The sequence below is a fragment of the Achroia grisella genome, unplaced genomic scaffold, assembly GCF_030625045.1.
Source record: "Achroia grisella isolate CSIRO2021 unplaced genomic scaffold, CSIRO_AGI_Agris_v1 utg782, whole genome shotgun sequence".
Taxonomy (NCBI): Eukaryota; Metazoa; Arthropoda; class Insecta; order Lepidoptera; family Pyralidae; genus Achroia; species Achroia grisella.
Window position 1 is genome coordinate 4,952,319 of NW_026713022.1, and position 18,325 is coordinate 4,970,643.

General features: G+C 37.1%; 2 protein-coding genes across 4 annotated transcripts in view; one reads left to right on the plus strand and one right to left on the minus strand.

Moving 5' to 3' along the window:
* LOC131851244 (bone morphogenetic protein receptor type-1B) overlaps positions 1-10,148 on the plus strand; it is a 112,628-nt gene extending 102,480 nt beyond the window's left edge. Inside the window, exons 1-3 of one of the 2 annotated variants that reach the window (XM_059201709.1) lie at positions 2,041-2,300; positions 5,794-5,981; positions 7,220-10,148. In XM_059201709.1, coding sequence (XP_059057692.1) covers positions 2,288-2,300; positions 5,794-5,981; positions 7,220-8,479 — 1,461 coding nt within the window. In that variant the 5' untranslated portion in view covers positions 2,041-2,287 and the 3' untranslated portion in view covers positions 8,480-10,148. Of the gene's footprint in view, positions 1-2,040; positions 2,301-5,793; positions 5,982-7,219 lie in introns of those variants that run through there. The other variant, XM_059201710.1, reaches the window with a different exon arrangement.
* A 3,122-nt stretch (positions 10,149-13,270) lies between these two features.
* LOC131851245 (RNA-binding protein lark) lies at positions 13,271-16,590 on the minus strand. Of its 2 annotated transcripts, none has more exons than XM_059201712.1 (5): positions 16,378-16,590; positions 15,597-16,270; positions 15,017-15,225; positions 14,412-14,453; positions 13,271-13,552 (listed from the first exon to the last, which is right to left on the minus strand). In XM_059201712.1, the coding sequence occupies exons 2-5, from the start codon at positions 16,260-16,262 to the stop codon at positions 13,504-13,506; spliced, it is 966 nt and encodes a 321-aa protein (XP_059057695.1). In that variant the 5' UTR covers positions 16,263-16,270; positions 16,378-16,590; the 3' UTR covers positions 13,271-13,503. The 2 variants fall into 2 exon arrangements, with proteins under 2 accessions (XP_059057695.1, XP_059057694.1); XM_059201711.1 differs by having other exon boundaries at positions 14,954-15,225.
* Between the last annotated feature and the right edge of the window lie 1,735 nt (positions 16,591-18,325).

Sequence of the window (18,325 nt, forward strand, 5' to 3'; positions counted from 1 at the left end):
TTCTATTCCGGTTTGTAATTTCAAAGCAGGCATTTTGTTGGTACTTACAACAAGTTTGTGTACGATATGTTCTATATCAAATTCATTTTGATCAATTGCCCTTTTATCCGGTATCTATACAGTAAATCGATTTGCAACAACGCTTGCTGTAAGCACTCGCGCGTTATGTCAGCCTGTACTGTATGTTTGTATGTTTATTCATCTATATCGGAAACAACTGCGCCGTTTGTCGAATTCAAATGAAGACGTGTACCGTGCGACGACGCGACCTACTATTGTCTACAGTTTATTACTAAATCATTCTATACATTGTATGAAATAATTTATCCATCCGTGGTATTGCTACGTTGATATGACGTGTTGCATAAAATATTATCCCTGTTTGGAATTAAGAATTCAGATAATTTCCTTTAAAAGAATCATACGAATATTTTGATGTTTCTTCAGGCCTTAGATGCGAGAGTTGATATAACAGTTTTTAATGTTATTAGAATGAGATGTACACGTATATTGTATCTATTAAATACTACTATGTCGGTAGTATCTGTGCACAATTAGACAATTTATAGATTTTATCACTCCGCTTCGTTGACGAACTTATGGTGCTATGAGGACATTGAGGGTGCTTCCCACGGGAAAATGTCTGTACACAAACTGATATTTACTATAGCGATAGTTGTCGCCCGACACGGAATTAAACTCGATCACGTCATCGAAACTCAAATCATGATTAAAATTATAGCCCGCCACTTCGATTATTTGCAAATTGGTGTACCAGAAGAGCCTCTGGAACAATAGCGAGCGTGTAATTTGAATTTATGACTCTAATTTACATTCTATTTGCCAATCGTCACAGGCGTATTCGATTTTAAATCGGTCGAGTACTTTACGATTGCAGGCATCCTTGAGTTGCATTAATGTAGCCACAGAATCGACATCACCGTTATTCATTGCGGCAATTGGATGTGGTACAGATCGGGTAGTGACGCGGTGCGCACGTGAGCCACATATGGACGAACGCGGTGAGATCGGCCATAGCTTTTGCAACGAGATAAGACCGATTCATGACCAAATTGGTCTGAGGCGACGCGACCACCGCGCCGACTTGCCCTTATCCGGCGATGCTAGTAAACTTTCTAAAATAACATAAGAAAACAGTCAAGGATACGAAATAAGGAGGGGTAGTCATCCAAGGGATTATATAATACAGAAAACGCAACTCGCCGAACACAGCAGAGACAAGTAAGGCGCGCCAACAGGGAAAACAACAATAAAGTACAAAATTATGAGGTAGTCGTAAAAGTATCGCATAATGTCTTCCGATTAGTTAAGCGTCGTCATCTTTTATTGGTTACGTTTCCATAATAACATGTGGAAGTTGAGATATAAAGATTGGCTGTAAACTATAAAAGCTTCAGCTTCCGACAGATGTTGAAACACAAGAAGTGCTTGCTATCAATTTTATGCCCTTAGCTAAAATTGTAAGCCTTGTTAAATTTAAAGGAAGTACAGTACAGCACAGTATGAATATTATGCCTCGAGATAATTTTTTATATGCGTATTTCTTAATACCATCTAAATTAAACATAATTTAACACCAATATTATGTATATATCTGTATCTCACGTGTCTGACTTTTCGGATAATCCATTTACAAATGTTAATAAATGTGCAATATAAAAGTAAATAAATTTTGCGCTGTTTGTTTATTTCAATAGTAACCCTGATATTGTCATCAAAGCGGTTCGTTGTTCTCCGTAACTAATAATATTTTTGCTGTCATCATGTTATTTGGTCCAGCGTTTATTGTTTATGTGTTACAACTAGATCGTGTAAACATTTAGCATTATCGGCACGTCAATGAATCGCGTTGGTGTGTTTCGGATCATAGATGCGTGGCGCGTTTGTTGCTCGTCGCGTTATCTGCACCGTGGAGCCATGTGGAGGCTGTGCAGCGAGCCTAGCATTGCATACTGCACGCAGTGGCCGGCGGGGCGGGGGCTGGGGCGGGGGCGGCCCGAGCTCAGGGGGACGCCGCTCTCGCTCCGCCCGTCATTTCACATTTGCGCCTTTGGCGTCGCGACAACCGGACTTGTTGCGCTCGGTGATTCTTGCATATCGCGCGCGCCAACCGTAACGTCTCCCGTGAGACGGCGTGCGTTGTGACCGTCCACAATAATCTCCGTGGTGTAAAAATAAAGCCGTCGACAGACGGCGGCGTCCCAAGTTATATTTAAATGATAGCACGGACACGGTGCTGGGCTCGCTCCGAACGATCGCCGACGACATGAGACTGAAAAGTATGTGCGACACCATCGTCTGACATCTAAACTAGTTCATAAGTCTAAACTCGGCTGCAAATGGGCATGATTATTGCATTTCTATTCGGCAATCATAAGTGTTCAAGGAATAGCGATTTCGTGTTCTTCTCGGAACTGTGTGATGTCTGCCGGTACTAAATCTCAACGTTCAAATATGCTGCAAACAGCACCTTTGTAGATTGTGATCTTTTCATGTATTGCATTGTGAGTTTTGAGATGTTAAATATAGTGAAGGAGTGTCTCGTCTGAATTATTCATTTATTCTGTTTATAGTTTTCTGTGTTTATGTTCGTCGAGGTGACTAAAAGCTTGCTGATATGTCGTAACGTAATAAATGATGTCCAGATTCTTAATTATTTCTTATTTGCGAAAATGTATAGATTTATTGGTATATAACGAATAATATTTTATTCTTGCTATCACGACACAATTTTGTTTATCGTTGGTGATAAATATATCAATATTAAAGTGATATTTTCAACTAATTGATTGTGTTATATCAAATCGTACTTGATTGTCTTATCATTGGTAGCTATTTCTTGTTTAAATATAAAAGTACTGTCTTTTCCTTAATGCATATCTAAAAGAATATCGAATAACATCTACACTTGTATAAATAGTGAGGTGAATATAACCTGGACGCTCAAATTTAGATCGTACTTACCTTTTTTATATTTTCCAATTTTGTTGAATCAAATGTTAGTTTCGTGTCTAGCTTTATTGATATTGTTAAGTCAAAAATTATTATTTGATCACCTAAAGAGATAACTACTTGTGTACAAACATTGTTCGCTTTTAATAGTGTAGGATACGTACTACAATTACGCGTGTATTGATTACTAGTTGCTTTGTTGTCATCATATTGTAAACCCTTTCAAATTGCTTTTAATAGTTATATTTTATCATCTAGTGTTGATACACTGTTGTTGTTGATAAAGATGTTGAATGATTATTTTGTACTCATGTTTTTAATAATCAGTTTGATATGAAGGGAGATTCAACCGAATCAAATGATAAAATGGATCATGTTGGTGAAATGCAAGTGAATGAAGAATAGCTGTTTCATTTTTTTTGGATATAATTACGATGAAACTAAGTAAATTTGCTTTTTATCTACTACTACCTAACTCGCGTAACTACGTCTGCATCACATTTTTAAAGTTGTAGTGTGATGTTATATAGCCTATAGCCTTACTCGATAAATAGACTATCCAATATTACAAGGATCTTCAAAATTTGTTCAGTAGTACCGGATTACCCCTGTCATTCAAAGTTACAATCTTTACCTCTTTGTATAATATTAGTATAGATTATTCTGCTAGATACCTTGTTTGAATTTTCGCAAATCTTCTATATATATAATTTAGTATTGTATATTTTGATACTGTATTTATATATTCATATAATTATTTAGCAGAAATTTATATTCACATGAGTTACAGAAATGCAGGAGTTATTTCGAAGTTGACTTTAATAAACTATAAAGTTTATGTAATGATGCAACCAAATTGTATTAGTCTCTATTAATTATTTTTGATGATTATTAATGCATTTTTTACTCTTTTTCCGTCAGGCCGTAGATTTCACTACGTTACCTGCTATCTATTGTTGTTTGATATCCCTTTGTATTCTAACGAGCAAATTGTTAGCGGCCCATGGACGTTCAGATGTTACCTGTTACTGGCACCAAAAAATCTTAGGAAATTTAAAACGCATAACTCCCTTTTTGCTACGCTATTGTCCGGTCTGGTATGATTTATTTCGGTTATCGATTAAATAATAATTTCTATTCGATGTAAAATGTTCATACCTTTCAGATATATCCTGGTTATAATGTTTGTTATAGGTTTGCAGGATTTGCGCATTTCCTCAATATTTGATTTAGTAATGTCTTCAAAAATGATAAAACCCCTGCCTAACTATTATGTAAATAAGTGATATAGGAATTCGTAGCTATGGTTGCGGCATAATTAAAGAATAAATTTTAATATAATAAAGATTTGGCCAGCTACATTCCATTAGCGTGTTCATGGAAATTATTTTTAACTCGGTCCAAACTAATTTATAATAATCTAGTCTGGGTCTTGTGACACCACTTTAATTTGTTAATGTTTAGTAATATAATATAGTAATATACTACTGGTTATTAAACATTACTGGTTTCATTCCTATATAAAGTACTAGCTGACTCGCGCAACTTCGTCTGCGTTTCGTTTCTCCATCCATTGGAATATTTTTCATTGCAGCTCCGCTTCTATTGGTCGTAGCGTAATGTTGTATAGCTTAAAGCCTTCCTCGACAAATGGACTATCTAACACAAAAAGATTTTTTTATTCGCACCGGTAGTCAATGAGATTAACGCGTTCAAACAAACAAACTCTTCAGCGTTATAATATTAGTATAGAAGTATAGATAATGGAATTAATTCGCTATGGTGGAAGCAGTTATTTTTTGCCGAGATCGAATCAGCGATACGGAACATTGGTTCAGCTAAAAAGACGTTCATGAACGATCATTTAATCATTGATTTTGAGATTCTAAGAAGCAACAAAAGATGAACAGTTGTTTTTGTATTTGTTAGTTTTAAATAAGTAATTTTGTTTTTAACCTTTCAGTATGTTTGTATGACTGTACAGAATTTGTGTATCTTTTGATTGGAACAAAGGGGAAAGTAAAGGTTGCCATATAAAGAACATTTTTGTAAATTGCAACAATCGAATTGTCGAGTTTATGCCTGTTTACAAGTGATGAAATGAGAATAAGCGTGTAATTGAATGATAGAACCAATTGCCATTGCTTTCGACATCTAGTTGGTATATAGATACAACAATATTAATCCTAATCCTAAACTATCTTTGAAATTTCTCTAAAGATAGTTGAAGAATTGGAAATATTAAACCAATTATGAAGTCTGCAAATCTTATTAATATTATAAACGCGAAATTATTGTGAGTATGGATGTTACACTTTCACGCAAAAACTACTGAATGGATTTTGATGAAACTTTACAGTAATATAACTTATACATCAGAATAAAATACAGGCTATAAATTTCACGTGGATGAAACAGCGAGCACAGCTAGTAAAATATAACAGAGATGTGTGGTTTCTATTATTTATTTTATTATATTACTAGCGAAGGACGGCTTCGCACGGCATTACATCTTTGAATTTCTCGGCTTGTTCTATAGTATAACATGCTTGTATTATACATATAAATCCTCGTCTTGAATCACTCTATCTATTGCTGAAAACTGCAATAAAATCTGTTGCGTAATTTACAAGATATAAGCAACAGACAGCGACGGCGACTTTGTTTTATACTATGTAAAGATGTATTGTATCAAAGACTTATTTCTTGATGTATAAAAATAAATTTGTAACTGTAACAAAATAAGTTTTCTCAAAAAAACTCACACTTTCAGTTTTGAAATTATAGGAGATCTAATTGTCAAATGTTTGGTTATTACAGGCGTGGGTATACACTGCGAGTGCTCAGGCCCCAGCGCTTGCCCTGATGGTACCGCCAACAGCACCTGCCTCACGCAGCCCGGCGGATACTGCTTCGTAGCTGTAGAAGAAGTGCTCGATGAAAATGGCTATGTGGTGCAGGACCGCACCTCGGGCTGTCTGCCGCCAGACGAGTCCGGGTTCATGCAAGTGAGTTGCAACCAACTATTTAATATAAACTTGAATATTACACGGATATTTTTCAGTAAAAAAAAATGTAATGGTAACTGTAACTATAATCATCATCATCACCTGCTTCTTCCTTATTCCAATTTTTTGGGGTCGGCGTAATGTTTTTCTCTTCCATTCATCCCTGTTCGCTGTCATCTCGTTATTTAGTTCCTTTCTTACCATATCATCTTTCACACAGTCCATCCATCTCTTTTTCGGTCTTCCTCTGCCCTTATAACCATCCACATTCATATGTAACACCTTCCTTAAGATATGATCTTCATTCCTACACATCACATGCCCATACCATGATAGACGATTACTCTTTAACCTCTCCGACACTTGTGTAACTTAACTGTAATAATAATATAAAAATAATATTTTTCTCTTCGATGGGGTTATTATACGATGGTGGGCACTCGGCGTGGTTGTGGCTACTATGTTTTTTATGGATGATAATGGAATAGTGCACCCGCCTGCGCTGACGGTTTACGCTGGCGGGGCACCAGAGAAGGATGATAAGATGAGCATGAGGTCAGGTCAGTTAGCCCATCGTGACAAATTCACCATGAAGTCAAGCCAAACTGTGATAAAAATTGTACTGTTAACTGTAACTACAGTAATATCTTTCTCTTCGATGGGGTTAATCTGGGATCGTAAGCACTAGGCCCGTGTAGTGGCGCTAATGGTGTCTATTGTCCTGGTCAAAATATGGTAAGGGGTTTAATTTCTAGATTTACTACTGGAATGGAATGGAATGGAAACTCTTACAACAATCTGGCAAAAAATGTAGTGTTACGCTATTAGGGGTGCCAGGTTCGTTTCTTCGCTCACTACAAACATTTGTATTCATGAGTATAATTGTTTGTATTGCTCTGGGTATTCACAAAAATGATATATTTCAGTATATCTATCTGCTGTCTAGTAACCCTATAACACAAGGTCTGCCTAGCTTGGGACTGATGGCGCCGTATAAATTGTCCAGGTTATTCTTATTATAACACAAGCTATGTTTAGCTTCACTGGATGACGCTGTGTTAATTGTCCAGGGTCATTATTATTATTTCCTTATTCCGTGGCCACAGGTAGTGAGATGAACCGAGTGTTATGTGTTTATCAGTAAATATAAAAGATAAATCATATCTGTTTAGAATTTTACACCGAAAGATTATATTTTTATAAAGAAACTAATTTTGTATCTATTCTTTCTTTTTCAGTGCAAAAGTAGTCAAGTACCGCATCAGCATCCCAAAGCGATCAAATGCTGCGAGTCAGATTTCTGTAATAGAGAGCTGTACCCGCAGCTGCCAGAACCTCCTCCCGACGTGACGGAAACACCAACAGGCATACACTCATCCCTTTCCGCCAATTCCACAATTTTCGTTGCGGCCGCCTTGTGCTTGGCGCTAGTAGGCTTCGTGGCTGCGTTTCTACTGCTATTCAGACGACGTAGACGCGGTTGCAAACGACCGCCAACGCCACCGGCGCCGTCACATCACGCAGAGATCTCATCCGGCTCCGGCTCTGGTCTGCCGCTCCTCGTGCAAAGAACTGTGGCCAAACAAATACAAATGGTGGAGTCTATAGGCAAAGGACGCTATGGCGAAGTCTGGCTGGCGAACTGGCGAGGCGAGAAGGTGGCCGTAAAAGTATTCTTCACCACCGAGGAAGCGTCGTGGTTCCGAGAAACTGAAATATATCAAACGGTCCTCATGCGTCACGAGAATATCCTCGGGTTTATAGCTGCAGACATCAAAGGCAATGGCTCATGGACGCAGATGTTACTTATCACGGATTACCACGAGAACGGGTCTCTACACGACTACCTGCAAACTGTTGTTCTGGATACGCATAGCTTAGTGACGATGGCATTCTCGATAGTAAGCGGATTGGCGCACCTTCACATGGACATATTCGGAACTAAGGGCAAGCCGGCCATAGCGCACCGTGACATAAAGAGCAAGAACATCCTCGTCAAACGCAACGGGCAGTGTGCCATCGCGGACTTTGGTCTCGCGGTGCGCTTCGTAGCGGAACAGAACGAGGTGGACATAGCGCCGAACACTCGTGTCGGCACGCGGCGGTACATGGCGCCCGAGGTGCTCGACGAGAAGCTGGACGTCACGAACTTCGAAGCGTTCAAAACGGCGGATATGTACTCGCTAGGATTGGTGTTATGGGAGATGTGCCGGCGATGCGCCAGCGGAGACAAGGGCCAGTACGTAGAGGCGTACGCGCTCCCCTACCACGAATACGTGCCGTCAGATCCATCGTTCGAGGACATGCATGCAGTAGTGGTGGCGAAGAACGTTCGGCCGCCGATCCCCGCGCGGTGGATGGCGACGGAGCCCCTGTCGGCGCTGGTGACGGTGATGTCGGAGTGCTGGCACGCCAACCCTCCCGTGCGGCTGACGGCGCTCCGCGTCAAGAAGACCCTCGTGAAATACGTGACCGACACGCATGTGAAGCTAGTGTGACCGTTATAATGTGTGTACTGTTCCTGTAAATACGTACTGTGAGTACCTACTCGCTGTGTCGGACGGTGCGGCTGCCGGGGCGCGACTAGGCTACGTTCAAAGTTAAGTTCCTCAATATTCTATTTATTTTTACGTGATCAAACATACCCATAGCTGTAACGGCCATCGATGTAAATTCAGACTGACCACCGTTTCGTTTAAATCTCAGTATTGTTAAGTTTGTACAGGTGAGCGGCTCGGACTGGACCTATAGATAAGTAGACGCCTACCAGTGAAACTATTGTGTTTATTTTCAGCGCACTCGTGAAAACTGTTCAGTTTGAATCTCTCTGATATAAGGAAACTTTCGGATTTGGTTTGTTCATTGGACTTATTTTATTTTATGATTGTTATGTAGAATACTAAAGGATTTTATAATGAAAATTTATTGTCTTCCGTTTTGATAAGCAATACGAAGTGTTCGTGTTGAGGCAGCTTTTGAAATACTCTGGTTATGTTTTATTATGTTTGTGTATTATTAGCCGGTACTGCGCGGTACATATGTACGATAACAAACATTGAGCGTGTTGTATTGTGATATATTGACAATAAGATGCAGATGCCTTAAATTACAAAGTGTACGAACCATACAAAATTATAGTCCCAGTTTAGTGTGTGTGGCGTTAAAGGCTCACTAATAGCGGAGACGCGGATTTTCCTCACTTCTCTAAGTGGCGAGAGTCGCTAATACATGTCGCTGTAGTTAAATTTTGATGCATAGAGAAAGGAGCGTACAATATCGAAAACCCAACGGCATTGTTGTCAAGTTTCAGAAGTAAGTTGTAATTATGAAATAAAAGAAAGTTATAAAAGATGAAAGAAGTTATAAGTGCTTTAATAGTAATTTAATAACTAAAATGTTACATGAACATGAAAAACTTTTTATTTCTTTCAAAAACAATTCCATTTCAATAATATATTGTTGGGACGACCTAGTAAGAAAAGCAAAGACTGCGTCAGGGGTATCCTGCTCTTACATATATGTGATTTCAAATAGAAAAATTTTGTCATGAATTTCCTACAATAGAATATATACAAATATTGTTTTCTATATATACAAATATATAGAAAACAATTATCATGCAATAACATTCTGAAATCACTAAACAATTGGATTAGGGAATATTGCCTTTGTAATTTTACCTAAAGGTTATGCAGGCAGTGAGTTTCTTTTGTATACATTATTGTGCAATATTTACATAGCATAAAATGAAGTCACTTTCGCTGTCTGTTCGCTTAGACCTTTTAAACTACGTAACGGATTTTAATGCAGTTTTTATCATATATAGATATCATAGGTAGAGTGATTCAAGAGGAAGGCTTATATGTAAAGAAAAGTTTACTTTGAAAAAGAATGCCGGCATAGTTTGAGTTTTCGATAATGAACACTGCATATATCTTCGCAATTAGTGAAGCCGTGTCAGTAGAGACATTGCAGTTCTGTATACACATATGATCGTACTTAATGTCGAATAGAAGACTTATTTGTGTGTGAGTATTCAACATATGCGCAGTGTCTTATGAGGATGCCTTCGCCACGTTTAGTATTAATTAACACGGTTTATTTGTTGTCATGCACTTGGTCTGCCGGGTAACGAATAATGCAGAATTATGTGCCTTATTTCTCAAATGTATAATAGAAGTGCAAATTCTGTAGAGACTATTAAAACGGAAATTAAGAATAAAAATTCTTAGCCAATCTTAGCTAAGAATTTTTATTCTTAATTTAAAACTATATCTGTTGGATTACTTGTAAGGGGTATATATACCTAAATAGGGAATATATACCTTCCTAAAACAAATCATAATATTTTATTAATGTAGAGCAATAGGTCTTTGTAATATATAGTTTTTGATTGTAATAACAAACTCTTATGTTATGCCAAATCTACAAAAACTCAGCTCTCATTATTTATAAAATCACAAAAATAAGAATACTCATGTAAATAAACAAAAAAAATCATTAGAAGAATAGGAAAACTATAATTAATTTTCTTTTTCATTTTCTTGGGATTTGATAAACTTTATGCATTCTGTAAATGATTTTAGGCACCGGTGTTTGGTGTATCCTTACAACTCCTGTATGAAATACCACTCGTGGTAACATAAGTGACGCTCTCAGAAAGCAAAATTTTAAAAGTATGTAACAGTCATTTATCCTTGAACTCTGTTAGTGCCCACTAATTCAAATGTATAAATTATATTGACATGTTCTTATGGATGATAATGGAATGGTGCACCCGCCTGCGCTAACGGTTTACGCGGGCGGGGCACCAGTGGAGGATGATAAGATGAGCATGAGGCCAAGTTAGATAACCCATCGTGGTAAATTAACCATGGATTTATCGCGATGGTTTCTAGAGGTAACCGAGTGGAGGTCAATCTGATATGGTATATTGTTAGCGATGGGGTTATTAGTCCATATTACTAACAATCACCTTCCCCCAATATTTAAATGAAATGAAATGAAAATTCTTTTTTGTTCTCCTCACAGAATACAAATATTTATGTACACTATAAATATATAAATATGTATAAATATTGCAACATTAATAAAGGAAAGAGGCAACAATGGGCGGCCATATCGCTGAAAAGCGATTTCTTCCATTTCCATTAACATGTTGATCCTTCAGAATTTGCACTACGAACTGAATAATGTAAAAAATGTACACAATTTGTTTCCTTTTAAAAGGCTGGTGGTTGTATTGTATAATATTATTAACGATGTAGTTTAATTCTCGTGTTTTTAATGAGACCAAGTGGCGTAGCATTTATTGTGCGCGAGCGCGCCTGTACAGTGTTGTGTAAATATAGCGGGTAGAGACATTGCATAGGTATGTAATACATGTTGATAGATAAGTTATGAATAAAATATAATGGACTTAGCGTTCTCGTTTCATTTATTATTATTTTATGTATTCGTTCTTAAGGTGTGTATAATATGGGCCAATATTGTTGTGTAAATAATATTAGGTCGCCTGATAACGCTGCGGAATTTGCCGTTTTATGTTTTTTAAGAGTGGAATTGAAATGGAACTGAGCGGCACATTTAGTGGCAACCCTAGACTACAGACATCACATCATCAATGAACTTGCGTTCATTTATCTGTTAGTGGTAAGTTGCAGAATTAGCCGCTTTGTTTTTAAGAATGGCAAACTGACTGGTCACAGTAAGTGGCAACCCTAGTTTAGATAGCAATTAAGTAACACAGACCTCACATCATCAATGGACTTAGTAAATTTTATTTATCTAATGTTAACAGTACGTTGCGGAATTAGCCGCTATATTTTAAGAATGCCAAACAAACTGACAGCTTGTAGTAAGTGGCAACCCTCGCGTACATAGACGTTAAACTCCCACTGACTTCATCATGTGATGCTCTCAATTCCTCTTGTAAGTTGCCAATCAAGAGGACTAGTGTCATGCCTCGATACCCACTATCATATCTTACCCTTCAACCGAACAGCTTATGAAGTAAGGGGCTGTATCCTCGTAGACTTTTTATAAAATCTACCATGGCCATATTTTAATTGGATCCAAACCATCTAAATATTAGGAATCCGTATTTACTTTCAGCTGCTTCCCCTGCCACTCGCGCTACCGGAAATATTGCCGGGCGACAACTGAGCGTGAGGGCTGAATGTAAAAACACGCTGCCAGGCCTTTGACTCGCGCACGAAAAACCGAGAATCGAGGGAGCGCCGGGCAACGCCAATGGCATAGAAAGTGTTTCCAGTATCGCGCTGCTCACTTCCCTGCCCACTCGGAGTGTAAATTGGGCATTAGGTCAGTTGCATCCTGAGTAGAAGTTAAGACGAAGAGGAGTTCCATATTCCATATACCTATTACCTTTCATGAGGACTAAATAGAACGATCTCCTTCCATAATTTATGGTTAGCAGTAGTATCTTTGTATCTATTTGCCGCTGTCTACCATCACACTTGGGCTTTAAATGCATGTTGTCTTTAATCACTTTAAGAAACTGGTGATGCTGGAGGACGAAGAGTTCCCTCCACGAAAATTACAGATAAGTAAAATAATCTTCCATTATTTATGGTTAGGAGTAGAATTCTTTGTATCTATTTGTCGCTGACTACCGTCACACTTGGGCTTCAAATGCATGTTGTATTTGATCACTCTAAGAAACTGGTTGGTATGGCAATAGTGATTTAAAGAGTAAAGGAAAGCAACATGATTGTGAATAATTGCACTCCAGCAGCACTTGATCACCTATTTTTCCAGCGCCATCTACATTTAATGGAGTGTACTATTAAGTGCATACATAATTGGTCTCATTATCAAGGTGAGATTTGAGATACTTTCTTGAACTTTGTTCCCAATGTCATATCATATAGAGTGCATGTGCCCTAAATTGAAGCTATTACAATAATTTCTAAGTAGTCCAAAATTTTGATTTAAACCATGAGCACTTTTTTTTGTGCAGAATTTTTTTCTCTAACTTTTATTTGAAACATTTTGTCATATCAATAACAAGTTATAATGAAAAATGAGTCTTTTCAGCCCCTTTTTTAAATTCTTACATCCATTTCCCGATACTTTAAATCAAAATTTCTTTCGGAATATTATTATTCACGTATTTGAAGATTTATTTTTTTATATTGCGCCAAAACTGGTTACATCATGGTTTCAAACAAAATTTTCTTAGACTAAAGTAAGCATCTTTGGTTGCAGTTATACATAGATTATGAACGAAAATCTAGGTTTTAGGTTTAAAAGCAAAAAAAGTCGAATAATGTACTTAAAATGAGATTTATTCGCTTATTTACATTCATCACAAAACCTTTCACACATTCGCACTATAGAAATTATAACATTTCAGTCATTCTAACTCGATCGCTTTAGTAGTCTTATAAAATTGTAATTTTGTGGACAGTCAACTACATATTAGGTACAATATAAAATAACCAAACGTATGATTTGACCATACTATCCAGATGAGCTTTAAACAACTAGCGTAATTTAATTAATAAGGCGCGTATCTTCTTGATGGCGACGGTCCGCGCAATCCGGGTCTGTGGACAAATAATTGAAAATATATAGTTTCAAGAAAATAGACTATTTTTTAATTTATGATAATGTAATGGTGCACCCGCCTGCGCTAACGGTTTACACTGGCAGGACACTAGTGGAGAATATGAGCATGAAGTTAAGTTGTGTTCATCAGGTAATTATCACAATGGTTTCCATGGGATCGTCCACATGGGAACGGACGTGGAACATGCTGGCAATCCATATTAGTAACAATCCTATTCCTCACCCTCTAATTGATAAAAGTTTGTTATACCTTGATCACATGAATATATATAGAATATTTTTCATATTAGCTTAATAGGGATCAGTTAAAAAGCATTAGGACAAAATTTATGTATTTCTACTACTCAGAATAAGAAATCTTTCTGTCACTACTGTCCTCACCATGGGAGTTTTACTAAGTATTTTATGGGTCTTTCACACATGCCACTTTCACATATTTTTACAATTGTTTACAATTGTAACCATGTAAACTGGATATAAATAATATTATCACGTAAGTTGGGAGTCTATTATCCTCATTTAGCCTCTAATTGGGGCCGTTGCGTGTGTAAATATTGTCATGTTGAATATACTGCTTATATAATGTAAACACTATATGTGCTAAGATTCAAGGTTATAGAATGAAATGTATGAATGATGGTGGGTTATAGATATATATATATTAAAAGATATTTTAAAGAGGATCGGAAATAATATATTGAGAAATGTATTATTAAATAACATTACACTCTCCACTACTGATAGTCAAACTGCCAGCGGTTAAGACTGCCAAATATTTTTATGGTAAAATTATTCTAATATTTAGTAACATTTCTAATTACATGTATAAATAATTACCTTCTATCATCAAAGGTATCACGGCTGAAGTCTTCATACATACTGTAACAAAAAAGTATCATATTTAGTAATCTATGTGATAGTATTTCAATAATACTGTTGCTTTGTAAATTTTAGTAATGACCATATAGGAAATTTACTGGCTCAAACTTAGTGACACAAGATTTATTTTACCTGCACTGGCAACACAATGATGGATTACCTTGGTGGTAAAGATGGCCTATATAGATGAACAGAGTACCATTGTTACTCTTCATGCATTATCCACAGGTGTCATACATATATAGGTACCTGTATTTAATTGTTATTGCTTGACTTCATATGCTATGCATGATTATGAATAAAAAAATGGAAGAATAATTAAAAGAGACTATTTACAAGTGCTTTCAAAGATTATGGCTGTTCTATTATGAGAACCAAAGGAAGTGCATTGGTTTACTTGTTTGCCATTCTGTCACAATATGCACTAACTACTGTTCAGATTTTCGTCAAACAAGTAATAAACAATGGTGCAACAACAACGACAAGACATTATTTCTCACCCGCGGGACATTTGAGGTCCTCGCGGGGGACTTCTGCGGCTGAACATAGCATCATACGAGGACCTCATGGCTCCCATGCTGTTCCGCATCGGGGGTAGACTGGGCATCGGCGGCATCGGCTCGCGGCGCAGAGGAGGCGACACGAAGTCCCCGCGCGCGCCTCGCGAAGTACCCATGTCTAGTCCCCGGGAAGCGCCCACTGGGTATCTTCTCTCGAACATGTCTCTCGGAGAGTCGAAGCGGGGCCGTTCATAGTATCCATCGTATGGGTCCTGTTACATAGGTATCAGTATTAATTTTTATGTAGTAGGTAATAATGATGTTTATAAAATTTGAATACAAAAATTATAACAATTTTATACATAAAAAAATATAGTTATAGCTGTTGATTTGTGGTAAGTGTATTGAGTAGTAAATAACAAAAATTTTGAGTCTCATAGTAGTATGTAAAATATACAAACAAGATGACATAGTAATTTACTATATGATAGACTGTAGCATCAGTGAGCCCGTGGTGTGAGTCGGACCGAGTAAGGCACCGTGTGCGGAGAGTGGATCTACGCGCTCGGCCTACATGATGCACTGCTAGCTATTGTATCGAACCGACGTTTCGAGTAAGTAAGTAACAGTAGAAACGCGTTACCCCAAATCCTCCCATCATGCGATCGCGGAGGAACGGCGGCGGCGGCGGCGGGGGGTAAGGGTCGCGGCCGAAAGCTCGATCACGGAAACCGTTGCGGTCAGGGCCCACGGCCTTCGGGCACTCCTTGGACCAGTGGCCACCGCGGCCGCAGCGGTAGCACTGCTCGGGGTCGCCCATTCCCGGCCGCTGCCGGACGCGGCTCGTCGACAGCTGCACCTTCATGGGCTGACCGTCCACCATCATACCGTTCAGCTCTTTGATAGCTTCGTTCACGTCGCCCGTCGCGTCCAAGTGCACGAATCCATAGTTACGAACGATATCGCACTCGACGACCGTGCCGAACTTCTGAAACAGCTCGCGGACCTCCGGCGCGCGCGTCTTGTCCGTAAGGTTACCGACGAATATTTTTGTGGTCGGCGTCGACGGCGCCTTGCGGCTCTTAGCCGCCTCTATTTTTATCGGTTGACCATGAACTACCTCTCCGTTTAAGTTCTGAATAGCTTCGCGGCCGACTTGCTCATTTTCCATGTGCACGAAACCGTAATTTCTGACGATATCGCATTCTACGACGGTACCGTATTTTTCGAACAACGGTCTAAGATCAGCGTCGGTCGTTTTATCGGAAAGACCGCCGACGAAGATTTTGAAAGTACCGGCGCCCGGCATTTTAGTTTCTGAAACGCATACACAATTTGACGAAATAAGTGAGCAGCGTCCATGGCAAAGCTAAATCGTAGTATCGTGGTCTTTCGAAATATTAATCGATTAAAATAACACTTACCCTGAGCTGCCAGTACGGTAGATTATTGAACACTAATAATTGAAAATACCACACTAACTAACTTCTTAATATACAAGATATAACAATATATTTTCTAACAATACAAGTAGGTTACATAAAATGGCGTCTCTATATATATGACAAATAGAAATAGGACAAAAGATACAAGACACGCGTCATGCGTCAATTCGTGTACAAAACAAGGAGAGAAAATTAAAATGGCGACTTGGTGAACAGTGTGACCACATTCAAATTCAGAATATTGCTAAATAACGTTAAAATGATTTTACTAAAAAAATCTGTCTAAAATGAAAAAAATATGGTAATTACAATATAATAGATACAAATACTAATATATAATCATTCACGAAGGAATCAGTTCACTTTTCGTTCTTAATACACTTTTAAAAGTTTACTTGATATTATTTATAGAAATAAGTATTTTGGTAAAATGTTTGACTTGACTATGAATAAGATATTTCTAACAGTAGGTATATATTTTGTTTTACTGTAAACAAGCTGATACTGTGTTTATAATTACTACTACAGTTGCAGTAGAGTTTTATATGTACTATTACATTTCTATAGAATAAAGCCTATTATTTATGTCATCGAGATTACAACGTATGCTGTTTAATATTGATTTACGATATTAATACAAATTAGAAGTCACATCAGCTAAAAACCGTCTGTGTGGTAATACTGGGAATCCATTTTTTTTTATTTTGCTAGTTACAAATTTTAATGTCATTTTAGCATCTATGGTATCATTGTGCCAAAAGAGAGTACTTCTTAAGAAGGGTTTTCTCTTTCTAAGCATAAGCATTTACAACGAAGGTAGGCCCACCTTTATGTATTTATGGGAATGAGAGTATACAACGAAAAAGACACTTACCGCATAGATATGTGGATTGCGATGTGGATGTGGCTGGATTGCGACGTTGTCATTGTCCTGTTCGAAGTTAATATATGTAACAAGTTTTAAAGGTTTTAAATGGAGGCCCTAATAGAAATATATGAAACGTATTACAGTATTCGGGTACTTGTAGTTTTTAAATTTTAGATATGACATTATTTTATCTTAGTAATGCTTTGTTGTAATTTATTTAAGAAATAATTATGAAAGTAAATAACACTGATACTGTACTGACACTTACAGTCGAGACCACATTTAAATCTAAAGAATTTGCATAAATTGAATCAGGTATTACAGAATTGAAAATACATTGAAAACGTGTGCGTATATGAATTTCCTTAAGTCTCTGGTCTCTGTATGTCATTGTCAACTGTCATTTCTTCTATACCATATATGTCATCTGTGAAACTGAATTCAATTCTGTGATCAATTAATCAACCAAATTGACTTTTCAGTTTTCCTTAAAAATACTCTATATTTATTATATTCCAGTACTTATTCTTTTTATATGTGTTTTCTTAGTGATTTGTGAACATTTCTGTATTAAGTGAAATTTATTTCGGCGCTGCGACTAGTATAGCAAACGCTGTCTTCTATCTTCAGGTAAGTTCATTTTGTTATTTTATTATAGTTTTGTTTAAACTATAGGTATAATATGTTTAAAACACGTAATACCGACACCATGTATGGAATTCCATCTGATGTATTTAAAATTATGAAAATGATTACGTACTGTCTCAAAATAAAAACTAGCAATGAGTGGCAATGACTAATAATATTTATTCTTTTATTATCTAATACATTATGTTGTTTAATTATTTATGTATTTTAAGAATAATATATATTGTTTATGAAATAATAGACTATTTTATTTTCTTTATGCAATGTAAGTGCTTTTCTTTTTAATATTTTATTTGAATATAGAATATATAAATGTTGTCACAGCTGTTTCAGATGGGCTCCTTAGAGATATGTATTTTCGACTATATTTTATGTAATTGTTTCTTTTGATTAATTTTAATTACTTATTCT